The 15,000-nt window shown below is 51.1% G+C and overlaps 1 protein-coding gene across 1 annotated transcript in view; it reads right to left on the bottom strand.

Annotated features, from left to right (window-relative positions):
- Ppargc1b (PPARG coactivator 1 beta) overlaps positions 1–15,000 on the bottom strand; it is a 103,666-nt gene that overhangs the window by 18,535 nt on the left and 70,131 nt on the right. Inside the window, exons 2-3 of the mRNA XM_032886226.1 lie at positions 6,991–7,164; positions 373–585 (exon numbers count right to left, since the gene is read on the bottom strand). Of these exons, the coding sequence (XP_032742117.1) occupies positions 373–585; positions 6,991–7,164 (387 nt within the window). The remainder of the gene's footprint in view (positions 1–372; positions 586–6,990; positions 7,165–15,000) is intronic.

Below are 15,000 nucleotides of genomic sequence, written 5' to 3'. Positions count from 1 at the left end.
TTTAAAAAAAAAGGTGAAGAGGAAAGTCATGTAACAGATCAGTAACCATGGTTACCTCTGGGGAAGAAGAAGGCAATTGTGAAAGGGCTTGGAAGGTTTTGCTTTTAACTGTCCACGTTTCCGATTCCTGCTCGGGTTTTTATCCTATGTGTGTTATCTTTGTGAAAATGTTTGTGTGTGATTTTAAGGTTGAAAAGAGAAATAGAACGAAGTCTAATGCCATGGCCCAGGCAGGAAGGATAAGGTCCAGGGAGGCCTCGCACCCCAGGCTCTCTGCAGAAGCCATGTCCTGATGCTCAGGGCCCTGACTGAGCTAGAACTGACAGCTCACTGGTCTACAATCTGACATTAGCCCCAGGCCACAGCCCTCACCAGTGAAAGCTCATCCACTTCAGACACTGGGGACAGAAGCCTCTCCAAGGCGGGGCTGGGGGGCACAGATAAAGGAGCAGGTGAAGCTGGGGTGCAGGAGGGTGTGTCGCCTTCATCCAGTCCTGGGAAGGCAGCCAGCCCCACATCGTCTTCGGGGATGTCATCCAGGGTCTTGGTAAGCGCAGCCAAGAGAGCTTCATTCTCACTGTCAATCTGGAGGGAAGAAACAGAGGTGGGTAGAGGAGAGGGTTAGTCACTGTGGGGGAGCCAGCTACCTACCCCGATAAACCGCAGCTACCAGCCCCTTAGCCCAAGAAATCCGTTCCATGTTTCTGGAATATTCAGTAAACAGGTTGTCAACTCCACGAACCAAAGAATTTGATAAGCAGGCCACAGGAAGGGCCTTGCCTGAAGTCCTAGTCCTGGCTCTGCTGCTCACTGAGCTGTGACCTGGGCAGAAGGCAGCCTATTTAAAGACACTTGCCTCTTCAATCAAAGACCCAAGCTTCTCTCCATCATTGGCAGCAGGGTCCCCAGCCCCTTGAACCTTGAGGCCCATACAGGGTATCCCAGAGACTGGCTATCTCAGGGCTCAATGGGGCAGTCATAACTAGAGCAATGAAAAACAGCTTGGTCTTCCCAGAGGATCCTAGGGTTTCTTCTCTTTGCTCCCTTGGAGAGAGGTAGTAGGTGCTGTCCTTAGGAGCTTGGGCTCTGGAGCTGTTGTCTCACAAAGACCACACTTACCAACTGTGGGTTCTTAAGGGCAAGTTAGTCCTCTTTTGCTGGGTGGGTAACAGGCAGGACCCACAGCAAGGAGTTCTTGTTGGGCACGAGCAGACAACTGCAGGCAAGGCGCTTAGAGAACAGTGCCCGACACAAAGCAAGCACTTATTACTTGCTATGCTGTCCTTGCTAACCATGCTACCACCATTTCCGAGACAATGATGAGGACCAGTCCCCACCTCACTTCCTTTCTTCCTTTCCCATCACAGGCTGTACTGCATCTGGCTTTGTGTTGGATGCTGGCCGTTCAGCATATCAAGACCACCATATTCCCTGCCCTCCCAGAGCTTGACCCTATGTGAAGAGTGGAGCTAGACAAGAGAACAAGACAAGAACACATCTCTGAGCTCAAGAGAGACTTGGGGGAAAACAGAGGAGCCTGGGATAGGAAAACTAACAAGATTGCGGGATGCCTAGAGTGGTCAGTGGCTGGTTCTTAAACATCAGTAGCCTAGCAAAGGACTAAGAAAACAAGGCTCTGGCCAAGGGGACACCCAGGCTGAAAGCCTTGGTCTTGAGGGGACTAGGAAGCTGTCAATAGCACCTAGGAGCTCACGCACCACCACTGAGGGGACATGGCTCTAATCTCCAGTTTGTAGAGAAAACTGATCACCCAGAAATCATCAGGCAAAGCCAGGACCACATGCCTATGCACAAATAAACCAGGGCTCTGCTTCTCCGCTTTCTGCAACCCCTAAGGCGCCTAGCCCCTCAGGCCTCCAAGCTCTAGGTTGGGAGCATAGAGCAAACTGCTTCTAGATTAGGCTAAGCACCCCAGTCCGTAACCCCAAGTCCCTGGGTCCGTGCTAGAAGTAGCTCAAGCATCACATGGTCCCTTCTGAGGCACACTTTCCCACCCCAGGGCCAGCTGTTCATCCCTTCTTCAGGAAGTTCCTCTGAAATACACATCTCGTGATGGCCTTTCGGCTGCACTAAATCTGTTCCAGGCCGCAACCTTACTTACAGTCAGAGCGGCAGCTGAGTAACTCAATCGGGGACTCAGGGAGAGGAGAATAGACGTGTTTGTAATTTTTAGAACAGAGCTAAGGAGTGGGTCTGAGCCAGGGCTTTGTGGGCTGTGGATCTAGAAAGCGATCAGGACAGCTGCCCCCAGCTGCAAGACTCCCACGGTCCCCAGGCAAGACTGGCTATGTTCTACTTCTAGACCAACTTCCTAGCTTTGATGGGGAATTAAGATCTGGGGACTGGGGACCCAGTGATATTTGGGGGAGCTCTGCTACTGCCAGGGTGGCCTTGGATATGGTGGTTCCTTCCGCTGAATCTGCTACACCAGGTGAAGATGTAACAACAGGACGGCCCCTCTTCCTAGCTTAAGTGTGGGAAGCAGGAAGTTGCTGAACAAAGGCGAGAGGGCCGACAGGGAGGCTGGCCGACTTCAGTTCCTTGGGTTCTAGAGAAGTCACTCAGGATGATGTCATTAGTGCTGGGTGGAATGAGAATTCCCAGGGTGCCATAAATTATCACCACCGAGCAAAACTGTAAGGGCTTTCAGGGTCACCCAGTGGCCGGGGTGTCAAAAGAGCTGCAGGTGCGTTCCAGCTCACCTGTAGCATGGATGACTTCATGCCAGAGTCCTGGTGACACAACGGCTCTAGGCAACAGCCTCCTCCAGTCACAGCTGGTGTTCCTTGGGAAGCCTACCTGCCTTTCTTTCCACGGGTGGGCTGAAGCCTCAGAACAAAGACCTATCAAAGCCACACAGCAAGCCAGGGCAGGGCCAAGGATGAGAGAACCCTAACTTACAGAGCACAGGCCTGGGTGGGGATGAGCACCAAATGGCAGAGACCATGATGAGGCTGGATGTAACCTATACAGACTCACAAAAGACCTGTTCCTCGCCCCCTCTCCTGGGGTAGCCTAGCTCTGGGGTGGCTGGGTAGGGCTGAGAAAAGGGCCACCTTACCCACACACTGCTGCGGCTCTTTTCCAGGCCTCCTGGCTGCCCTGTAGGCGCCTTTAGATATCACTGGAGCTAGCCACCTCATCCTGCCTGGGCCCATTAGCTTGTTCCCCCACTCAGCTTAGAAATGGAGTGAAAATTAATGGCGAGTTAATCAGCTGAGGAAGGGATATTAATAGACTTGCCCCACCCCCAGCCTTCCCCGGGCTCATCTCAAGCTAGAGGAAAAGGAGCCTTGGAGGAACCTTAATGAAATACTGCATTTGGGGACTGGAATGGCAGGAAGGAGAACCAGAAGAACACACAGAGATCCTTGCCTGTCCAAGAGGTCTCCATGAGTCTGGGGACACTCAGGAAGTCACCCACGGCCCAGCACACCCTTCTTCTGTGAGAATCCGTGAATTCCCAGCATTTGTAAGGCCTGATAACTTTCTTCCTCCATCCTTAACACACCAAGAAACAGTGATACAGTCCACGTTCCTTCTTCATTCCTCGCAAGGGGAAACTGAGGCCCTGGAAAAGGGAGCTTGCCAAGGCCATGTAGCACAAAATAGCCAAACGCCTGCTTACTCTAGACCATCCAACTAAGTGCCTGTCATACCCTGGCCCAAAGACTTTGGGACATTCAGATAATGGAAAGCAATGCCCATGTCCCCAGATTTTGTCAACCATTAGAACTATAGCATGCTATCCTTTCTCTTAGCTTGCTCCCGTAGCGAGTCCTATAGCAATGGTGCCATTAAATGGTCAGAAAAGGACTCTGACACCATGATCCATAGTGCCCCCCCGGCAGGAGGAAACTGCCTATGTTAATGGCCAAAAGAAGATCAGAACCAGTGGGACCTGGGCCTCTCCACTCAAGGTGTTGGAAGAGCTCATATTTGGCCCTCGATAGCTCCTTTGACCTAATAATTGAAGCATTACCATACGCAAGGGCTTCAGAAATGAGTAAACCATCATCTTAGGAAGATTAGAGACTGAAGATGAGTGTTCATGAGCAGAAGTGATCAAATGCCTCGGGAGAAGCGACCCATGGCTTTCTTTATATAATTACTATTTATTAGGGCTGGACACAATGCTAGACGCAGACAGGGTAAAGCCTGCATGACAATGACATAGCCCTAGAGATCAAGAAGGGACAGAGGGATACCACGCAGACAATGACAATAACAGACTCTAAACACATCATCACCTGTACAGCAGCTGCATTTATGTGCCATGGCCTGGTCTGGGGAAGAGGGAGTGCTGTGGAGAGATAGTGGTGTAAGAGCTCAGCCCACTGTGAGGGCTAACTGCTCACTGGGCTGGAAGCCTCCACAGGCTCATTGAACTCTGAATCCATGTCACCCAGGGCATGACTTCTCCAGAGGCCTGCTGAGGCCCTAGCTTGGAGGAGTAGGTAGGTGTGGGGATTGTGCAGTGTCCTGGGAGTGAATGGACTCCAATGGCAGTCTGGCCTCACTTGGCCATTAGCTCTCTGCACTCTGAAAGCATTTCTGAAAAACTGTCCCCTAAGAGGACCGTGTTTCAGGTTTTGTTTTTGTTTGTTTTTTAATGGAGAGGGCTGGTGAGACAGTTGGTAAAGCAGTTGCCTTGCAAGCAAGGGAACTGAGATTAAGGCTCAGGACCCATGTTTAAAAAAAAAAAAAAAAAAGCCTCAGGACCCATGTTAAAAAAAAAAAGCCAAGAGAAGGGGTAAGCATGAGCCTGTTATTCCAGGGTTAGGGAGGGAGAGGCAGGTGAATTCCAGGCCAGGGACAGAGCCTGTCTCAAAAAGCAAGATGTGTTGGATGGAGTAGTGGGTGTCTTTGATGCCAGCACTCAGGAAGCAGAGGCAGATGGACCTCTGGGATGAGACCCTTTCTCAAAACCAAATACAGGCAAAAAGCAAGGTGGCTGGTGCCTGAGGAATGACATAGAGGCTGTCCTCTGACCTCCACAGGCAGAGAGAGAGAGGGGGGGGCAGGCAGAGAGAGAGGCAGGCACAGAGAGAGACAGGCACAGAGAGAGACAGTGACAGGAGAAACAGAGACACAGAGACAGAGAGAGACAGAGACAGAGGGAGCTAGAAAAAGACAGATACAAAGAGAAACAGAGACAGGAGAAACAGAGACAGAGACAGATAGAGGTAGAGAAATCCTGCATGGCCCAGCTCTCAGAGGATTGGCAAAGGGTTCCACACAGTAATGCAGGTTGTGGCCTCCCAAGCCAGAACATTTGCCCTGACCCTTCCCAGCTGTGTGACCTTGAGCTGATCGCTTCAGCTCTCTGGGCATCTATACAATGTGATGATAATGTGCAACTTGCAGGTGAGAACAGTCTGATGGAAAATCCATACTCTACCACAATGCACAAGACTTGTGGTGAGACCCCGACTACGTGTCCGACACCCATACTTCCTTCCCAGGGCTGCTAGCTCTCAGCGGGCTGCTCCAGGGTCACAGTTTCTACCCTCCCACCCCCTGCACCCAGCTAAATCCAAGAGGCTTTTCCTGACACCGCTCTGCAGGCATTCTCTGCCGTGTGCCCTGGCAGCCCTGGCTGCTGGCTTATGGGTTTGCTAATCTAGGGATATCTCCCTCCAGACTGAGTCTTCTGATGACCCCAGCTCCTGACACACAGGGAACTTGACCGGCTGCTCCGGAAGGACAGACAAGCTCCATCTGCAGGACTCTCTGGGACAACAAGCCTTGCACGCGCATGATACAGTGCTGTTGCCTGAATCCCACAGAGGCACACTCAGCCTAGGCTCTTGCCCCTACAGGAAAGATGATTTTGGGAAAGACCAGTGAGTCTGAAGGGTCCATCACCTTGCTTCAACATAGGGAGCTTTATTTCCTCTGTGGGCATCCATGCACTGTACTCCTCCCCACGATGCACATAAGCAAATGCCTTTAGGACTTGTTTTATTCTGAAGAACACCCTAGACCTTTCATGGTATTATTCTATTGAAGAGGCCTTCTTAAAAGGAATGTCAGCCACCATGTGTCTGGGAATGGACACTCAGGCCACCGGAGCTGAGCAAACTCTGCAGAACGGGTCTGGGCACTGGTTTGGTTGAACCTCTGGGAGCCCTTTCTAGTGAGATAACAGAGTGAGGCTGTGCACACCAGGACTGCAGGGATGCTCGATATCACACACTCCACCCTGGAATCCTCATCACAAAAGTCATGGCTCAGGAAGCATTGCTGACATTGTTGCTAAGACTTATTTCTTTATGATGTATTTAGGTGAGTGTGTTCATACACGTGTGTGGTGTCTGCAGAAGCCAGATGAGGTTGTCACATCCCCTGACGCTAGAGTTACAAGTGGTCGTGGGCGCTAAAAACCAAACAAGTCTTCTGGCAGGCAGCAACCTCTTAACTGCTGGCCCATTTCCCCAGCTCCCAGTTTTTGTCTTTAGAGATAAGAATTCGCTCATGGAAGGAAACCCAGACTGGCTTCAAACTCATGGCCATCTTCCTGTCTCAGCACCTCTGGTGCTGGGATTTGCAAGCATGATTCTTGATGCCCGGTTCAGAGTCTAAGTTTAATTTAGTTACGGAGGAAGTGACTTGTTCAACTTCTCCAAGCCTCAGTTTCCCCTCTTATAAAACCAAGAAATAATGACACATGACTCACAGGAAAGGGGGTGAGGAAATGATGTGGGCACAGAGGATTCAGAACCCCCTGAACGCCAGAAGAGCTTGCTTCCTCCTGTGAGGCACAGAAGGGGGGCAGCTCATTTCAGACCCTACTTTCTAGAGGTGGTCAAACAGGCCAGGCATGGGTGCTAGAGCTGGCCTCCGCCTGGTGTAGATCCAGAGAGGGAAACAGGAGTCCGAGAACCTGTGTGGGTGGCTTGAGCAAGCACAGAAATTGGGAAACCAAAGAGCTGACACAGGGTGGGACCGGTGAGAGGCAGGGCTCACCTGGAAGAGTTCGGAATCATCAGGGCTGTACTGGCTGGGCTCTGTCTCTGAGGTCTCCGGGCACCACTGCAGCTCCCCAAAGCTCGTGGCTGAGTCGAAGTCACTGGCATCCAGCTGGGAGAGGTCGAGCTCTGGCAAGTCAGCACATAACTGTTCCTCTCCAGACTCCCCACCCTGAGGAGACAGGAAGGAAAAGAGGTGAGGTGATCAGAGCTCAGTTTGGCCATACCCAGCCAGGAACCTACTTAATCATAAGACTGTAGATCTGGACCCTGTGCTAAGACCCAGATTTACCAGATAACCAATAAATGTAAAGATTTTCCATATTCCTTGAAACTGCTGAGCCGACTGGAAGATATGGTGGGCCCTGAGGCACAAGGCCCCGCTTCTCTCTCTCCCTCTGTACTGCTCCATGTCCCTCAAGGCCCTGCCCACACAGCATGTCTTTCTTCTTGCTAGGACTTTGTTGGAATCTTTATTAGAGCGTGCAAACAGTTGCAGTTTTACATATGTGCCTGTCACCTGAAGAGCATTGCTGCAAAGCTAATACCCTGTATATATTAATCCCAGAACAGAACAGAAGAGAGATAAGACAGTGACACAGAGAGAGTGGTTCCCAAGCCTTTGTGAAACACCCAACTTCACGGGCATCGTGGGGGGTTGTTTATAATACCACCCATCAGAGGATAGGTTGAAATAAAGCTACGACCCAGCTCCATTACAGAATACGACAGTCCTACCGAAAAGAATGAGGCAGATCTATGGATCGCTTTGAAGATGTGGCAAAGAGAAGCTAAGTCATAGAATGGCCTCATGCGGCAGGCAATCCGCAATCCACATGTGTGTGGGAGGGAATGGCAACCGAACTGGAAGCTTCTGTTTGGGATAATATCCATGTAAGCTCACAGGAAGAGGTTGGCAGAGCCCCTCACCCGCCTGCAGTGAGGGCAGGGTGGGAGGACGTTTGACAGGACTCTGGTAGCAGCAGCATCCTGACCAGTGGCTCTCAAAGTGGCAGGGCCAGCTGCGTCCTCCTCTCCTGGGGATTTACTATTATTGTAGACACTGGGGCCAGCCCACCTCTGCTGAGTCAGAAGCTGCTGACTTTCTCGTCTACTACCCAAGGTTACCCATCACCAATTATAGAACTTCCCTGAAGATTCAGGGATTGTTGGGGTGGGAAGACAGCACTGTAGTGGGTGGGAACCCACAGATTTGAGGAAGGCAGCTGAGGCCTGGCTATCCAAAGTCTAAATTTCTACTCATCGGCCGTGAGCCTGTTAGGGAAGGCCATTCACATGACCCTCCGAAACCCAACTGCCTTGCTGTGAGATGGGTACCTGCCTTACAGGCTCAAGAGCAATTGAGGTGACGTCACAGTCAGGTCCACCAAGTACTCTGTCAATGTAGGTTAGGGGCAGTGACCTCAGAGGAAGATGGTGGTCATGATGAGAGTGGCATCGTTCCGTGGCAGATGGGAGGGAACGGGCTCAGCAACCCCCAAAGCAAATATGACACAAGAGAAATAGGCTTTTCCAGGGCCTTTCCCCTAATTGTTCCCACTTACGAGGCCTCATAAATTATGAATAAATGTGTATAATTAGCTCGACTTGAAACAGGAAAAAGGGCTTTTACCCAAATTTGGGTCAAATATCTTAATTGGCATTTTGCAAGAATCCTGCCTATATGGGCAGCATGGGAACCAGGCCTCTGTGTGCGTGGCCGTCCCCAGCTGAGTCTCAGGGCAAGCCGTGCTATGCCAGCAAATGTGCTCCAGGGGCGGGTTCCCACCATCCCTGATCTCCATTTTCTCCAATACCCATATATCCCGTATCCGTAAATATTGAGCTGGAAATTACTCAGAGTCATGTACTAGAGAGCATGCAACAGCTAGGAGTGGGACAAAGTCAACCACTGTCCACTCAGAGGTGGACCGCTAGGGCTGAGGGAGGATAGAGCTAGGCAAGCCACGCAGAAGATGTGATTCTAGTCATCCTCTTATCTGTACAGAAAATCCCAGAAGTAAGCACTTCATAAGTTTTAAATTATGCTCCATTCTGATTAGCGTGATGAAATCTTAAGTAGTCAGGCCCAGTCTCTGAGTCCTTCACTGGTTCAGTGTATCCACAGGGTATATACGACCTGCCCATTAGGCTCTCTGGAGGCCCCTCCATTACCTCACAGACTGCTATGGCACCGTGGTTGAGTTAACTCTTTCTTACCTCACTGGTAAATTCCCCCCAAAGTGCAAGAGCAGCAATGCTGTCACCGTGACATGCTAACGTGTAGCCATGAGGGGAAAAGGCAATCTCTGAAGTACAGAGTAAGGAGCACTGCAGGAACCGTGATGAGGTCAGCTGGATGCTTCTGGGCCTAGCTCGAGGCCTGTTGGTGAGAGGGAGACATGATGCCTTAACTGACTCCCTGCAGTAACCAATCACCAAGGCTTAGTAGCCACTGCCACTAAAGGGAACTCACTAAGGGTGGCTACTCCCAGCTGCCTCTTGGAGCTTTTGTACCTATACACCCACTCAGTCTGTGACAATGCAGATGGCTTTGGCTTTTGTGGATGGTCAATTGCTTTGCTTTAGGTTTGGGCCACTGTAAGTCTGGCCCAAGGACATGTCTTTATTTCTCTGGGGGGTAAATATTAGGTCTGGGTTTACTGAGTCATTTGGAGCACGGGAGCTCACTGTTTTAGATGGGGGTGGGGACAAACAGAAGCCAGGTGATGGAGGAGGCAGGAGGGGCTTTTCGGGCATTAGTCAGGGCAAAGACCTCAGTGAGAACGAGCCTAGGACATGCTAACATGGAGACAGGGAAGTGCTGAGCTCAGCAAGCTGCAGCTCATTGCTGGAGTGGGGGATGGCAGGGGGTGGCAGTGGACAGGCAGGTGGAAGCCGGATCAGGTGGGGATTGTAAGAGATTTGGGTTTCACTCTGAGCATGATGGGGGTAGAGTCACCATAGCAACAGTGTCTGAGTGTGATGGGGGGTAGGATAAGCATAGCAACAGTATTAGGCTGTTGGAGGCATGCAGGAGATGAGGTGGCAAGCAGGAGAGCCATCGCTTGGGCATCATCTAGGGCCTGTAGAATAGCAAGGAGGACCTGCCGCTGAGATAGAAGAGCGCAGGCTGGCAGGAGCCTGTTGACCAGCAAAGCCCTCAGCAGTCGGCCTTCTGCTATGTCCTTGGTCTCTCTTACCCCAATAGCTCACAGAGCCTACCTCCATAGCACCCAGGTTTTAGAAGCAGCCTTAGACTCTCAGAAGCCCAGTTCAGCCAGGGGTCAGTGGTCTTGAAAGGTAAGCCAGGTGTAGAGGCTCCTCCCAGAATGAGATAAAAGGGCTGGGGATGGGGAGTGGGTCAAGTGCCTGCTTATGGCATATGAAAAGCTCTAGGTTCAATCTCCAGCACTTCCAGAAAGACAGGCATAATGGAAACTTCCCCCCAAGACACACTGTGTGCCCATAGAATTCACACGCAACTCTGAGGTCACGTCATACAGCTGGAAAGCTTCCGAGCTGGCCGCTCCACCTCATTCACTTTGCAGATGTGGAAACTGAGGCTCAAGGAGGGTTAGGGCTCTGCTCTGGGTCATCCAGAGAGTATCTATCCTTTCTTGGCAACCACACTACCTCCTTCACAAAACCCCTATAAATGCCCATGCTGGCATTGATCCCCACAGCAGCTCAACATGCTCAGAGCAGAGCCAGCAATAAAGAACCGAGGCTTTGTAGCTTCAATTAGGCCCAAGACCACTCTCCAGCTAAAAACCATTAGGTGCTCCACTAATGGGACATTCTTGGCCTCCTCTACATTTACAGGCTTTTGAAGGGGTACGTAAGGTGACCCAGTTTCCTGGAGAAGGTCCCAACTGGGGCTTCCTGGCCCTGTGCTGGCTGTCTACCTTCTGCAAGCTCTCCTAATAGAGCCAAGAGGTCATGGCACAGGACTAAGGGCCATCGCTATTATTGAGTGCTCGCTATATGCCAAACGCCATGCTAAATGTCTCATGTACACCTTCGCCTCGGAGTCCTAAAACAACCCAGGAGAGCGGACACCACTGTCCCCACAGTACTGGTCAGGAGCCTGGTGGGGGAGGGTCACCTGTGTTTACTGCTATGGCTGCAGTGACGGCCTACACTACCTGTACATGGATGGCATCAACAGAAAATCAGGATCTGCAGTCTGGGAGGCTGGCGGGCTGACACCAGACTGCCATATGGGCTCTCCCAAGGCTTTCAAGGGAAAGAACTGCTCTGTCCCAGTCCTCTTTCTTTGCCTTGGAGGTGGCTATCTTCCCTTTCTACATACGTTTCCCCTCTTTGATAAGGACGCTAGCCACGCCATACCAAAGCCCACCTAATTGACCTCAACTAAACTTGACCTTTTCTGTAAATAACCTTATCTCCAAATAGCACCCAGGCTCCCAGAGAGGTGAGGCTGAGTCAAACCCGTCTTTCCTCTAAAAAGTCTGAGCTACTCCCCTTTATAGTCGATGAGTGTGAAAGGGAACACTGCAGACCTTTAGTTCATTACCATTGTCAGAGGGGAAGTGTGGCTTAGGAAGCGGGATGGGGGTGGGGTGGGGGGGTGGGGGGATGGGAATGACCCAGGTCACATGGGAGAGCAAGGTCAGACTAGGGACGGCGACACTGCACCATGCCCCCAGCTTCCTCACACAGCTTCTCAAGCCCATCCTATCAAGTTGCTGTTCCTTTATGCCCCTTCCTCCGGCAACTCCATACCCCTCATCTGAAAGGGTTGTGGCTTCCTCAAGCCAGGGAGATAAATGACCCTGGCAGAGGATTTGCACGGCTTCACTCCAGACCCGCATAAGTGGCCTCATTGGAAGCTTGTGTATCTTGTTGGAAATCGATCCCCTGCTTCAGGAAGAATGCATCTTCAGGAGGGGGAAAAAAATGTTCAGTCTGGTTTTCCTGCCTGCAATCAGCAAATCTCCTAGCTTCCTCCACGGCCCAGAGCAAATTCTCAGAATTCCTGAGTGGAAGGGAGGAGGGGGGATGGCAGGTAGCTGCAGGGACAGCTGGGGTTTGGGACCTATGCTGTACTCGCCTTGGGACTTTCAGGGGATTCTCAGAACTTGAGACTGGACAGACAGAGAGCACGGGGCCCCTCTTACCCAAATCTTTCATATAGTTCTTGACTCTATCAAGTATCTCAGAACCATGCAAGCTTTGGGGTAACATTGAGGCTGAACTCGGCATCTAATCAAATGAACACATCAGCGAGTGAATTAATGAATGAACTTCCAGAGCGGAATGCAAGTACGAAAGGGAGATGTACTGAGAAGGGAATCAGCCAAGCAAAGGTGGGCAGCAGGCAGGCCCTGCCGCTGACTCCTCCTCTGAGATCAAGACCGTCCCCTTGGCTTTGCTTTTACAGACAGATACTGATGGTAAGAAGAGTCCTACCTTCAGGGCCTCTTAGCAAAACAAGGAGAGAGGCTGAGTGCTTCCCACATGCCGGCACCTGGTGAGTACCCAGGTCGCTGCAGACTGAATATGACCCCACACATTCATGTGTTGAAATCCTACTCCCCAAGGTGAAAAGGTGGGGTATTTGGGGGCTGACTGGGTCACAGGGTAGAGCTCTTGTGAGCGAGGTTAGTGTCCTTAGAACAGGAAGCCGCCGCAGCCATTACTAACCCATTACAAATGGCCTAGTCTAGACCATGACCCTGAGCCTTTCTGGGAAAGGAGGGAAGGAAATACATACAAGGTCCCCACAAAAGCCATTTCCTTCTTCTCTGACATTCCTTGTTTGGTCTGCATCTCACTGATTCCCTCCCCGTGGGAGAAGTCTACTGATTATCTTTGGGAACTTAACCCTCCCCTAAAACCAGGTAAGTCAGTCCGGCCCAGGGTGCAAGATTGGATTCAGGTTTTGTGATGCATCTGATTAAGAGGGCTCAGCTATTCTAGATACCCTTGCAGCCATCTTCTCGAGTGCCTCGAACAGCAGCCTAGACAGCAGCAAGCTAGGGCAATGCCAAGCAACCTGGAGAGTCAGATTCCAGCAAGGTAATTCACGCACTGTATCCAGGTGGGTCTGAGGGCAGTGACTCCCTGGGCTCAGCTGTACACGTGAATAAATCCCCCTTCTAAACTGCATGGAGTTTGTATCACCTATCAATGACAAAGTGATAGCTAATTCATCTCTCTTACATACAAAAAAAAAAAATCCAATCTTCTTCTTGTCTTCCAAATTAATATGAAACTCCAAAAGGAGTCTAGAAGAATAGTAAGAAGGGTAGACAGGCTTTGTACCCTCCCCTCACCAAATACAGCGTCATCAGAAATCACACACACACACACACACACACACACACACACACACACACACACGCATGCACAAGGGCAAATGCAAGGAAAGAAGGAAGGGCCTAAGCACTGGCCTTGGGCCAGCTGAACACAGCATGATGTTCAGCCCTTTATAGTCAGGTTCCAAGCTCTAACCAAGCAAGTGGTCAAAGACCCTAAGAGAAAGTCTGAGAAGAATGGATTCTCCAGCTCAGAGAGCAAGGCAGGGTCAGGTACTCAGAACTAACGGGTCACGAGCTTCTCCCTGTCAGCTGTAAAGGAGCCAAGGTACAGTGTGCTTGGGACAACAGCTCTGCTTCAGGGACAGGGCATCAGAACCACCCTGGACAGCAACCTCTATATCCCAGCCCAGCCCCACTCAGAATGTTTTGCATGCAAGTATTTCTGTAGGCTATGGCAACCTAATTAGGCAAACCTAATCCTACCAGACCTATGGTACAGCGACACCCAGTCTCCAGCTGACCAGCCAACCAGATTAGTTGGTGTGGTTCTGTCCTGCCCACCCAACCTACTTCCCCAGGGCCTGTGCTCTGCTAGGCCCTGCTTCCCCCGAACCCAATTGTTTCTAGCCTTACAAAAATGAAATGGTTCTTAACTAGAACGTGTTGGTAGAAAGGACGGGAGCTCCACGAGAACTAAGCTGTGGGCTGTGGAAGAAGCCAAGAAGCTCGAGTTACCAAGAAACCAAGCTGCTGTCAAATGTGATATGGACGAGATTGGATCAAAGACGAGACACACTGATGGGGAGATCCGAATCAAAGATGAGGAGACAGTGGACTCTGTACTGGGTGCCCAGAAAGCATCTTGATCCAACCGTGTGGCTCCCCAAGCAAGACATTGGGGTTCTCTGGCTCTGGGGTGGGGACTGTGCTGGACTGACTAGGATTATCAATTTGGTACCATAGTCCTCTACCCAGAAGCAAGGTGAAAGCACAGAACGCATGACTTTGTTAAGGCGGGAGGTAGGTACAGCATTTCCATAACTTATCTGACCTCTTCCTAGGAATTCCCATCCCCCGCACAGCCCCTCTCTCTGCTGCCAGATAAGAGATGACTGATGTATACCTGTTCCACCTCCGCTGTGCTGGAAACAGCCTCGTATCAGTTGAGGAACACCATAAGGGGTGGGGCGCTGGAATGATCCCGTGCCACACTTGCCCAAACAAACCTCTTATATTGTAGGTGATAAAGTTGAGGCAAATAGAAAGGGAACAGGGAGTCACTCTAGATCCACACTGCCAGTTCCTAGCAGGATCACACAACTAGGATCTCCCTGTATCCCCTGTTCGAGCTCTTTTCAAAATGACAGGTCACTTCCTCAACGTTTGGTCCCCGTCCCCAAATTCTGGGTCAGATTCCTGCCTGCCAGGAAAAGGAAGGGAAAGAGAACAGAGGTCCACAGGGCAGGTGCTATCCTGCTTAGTCACCACCTTCCCTGTTCCCTGTGGCCTCCAAGCAGTCAGCCTCTTATCCCTCTGAGATCTGTGAGCTCAGGTGACTAGGCAGGATGGGATTACCTGGGAGGGAGGGGGGTTGGGAGCTCTTGCAGGGCCTGGTGCAGGCCTTTGGAGGCCAGATTCCCTATGTCTGGCACCAGGGTCTGGGAGGGTGCTCTCCTCTCTACCCACGGCAGCATGGATTCCCGACCACGCCATTAGTACCT

Source organism: Rattus rattus, chromosome 15 (genome assembly GCF_011064425.1).
Source record: "Rattus rattus isolate New Zealand chromosome 15, Rrattus_CSIRO_v1, whole genome shotgun sequence".
NCBI classification, from domain to species: Eukaryota; Metazoa; Chordata; class Mammalia; order Rodentia; family Muridae; genus Rattus; species Rattus rattus.
This window is presented reverse-complemented; position numbering and strand designations above follow the sequence as displayed.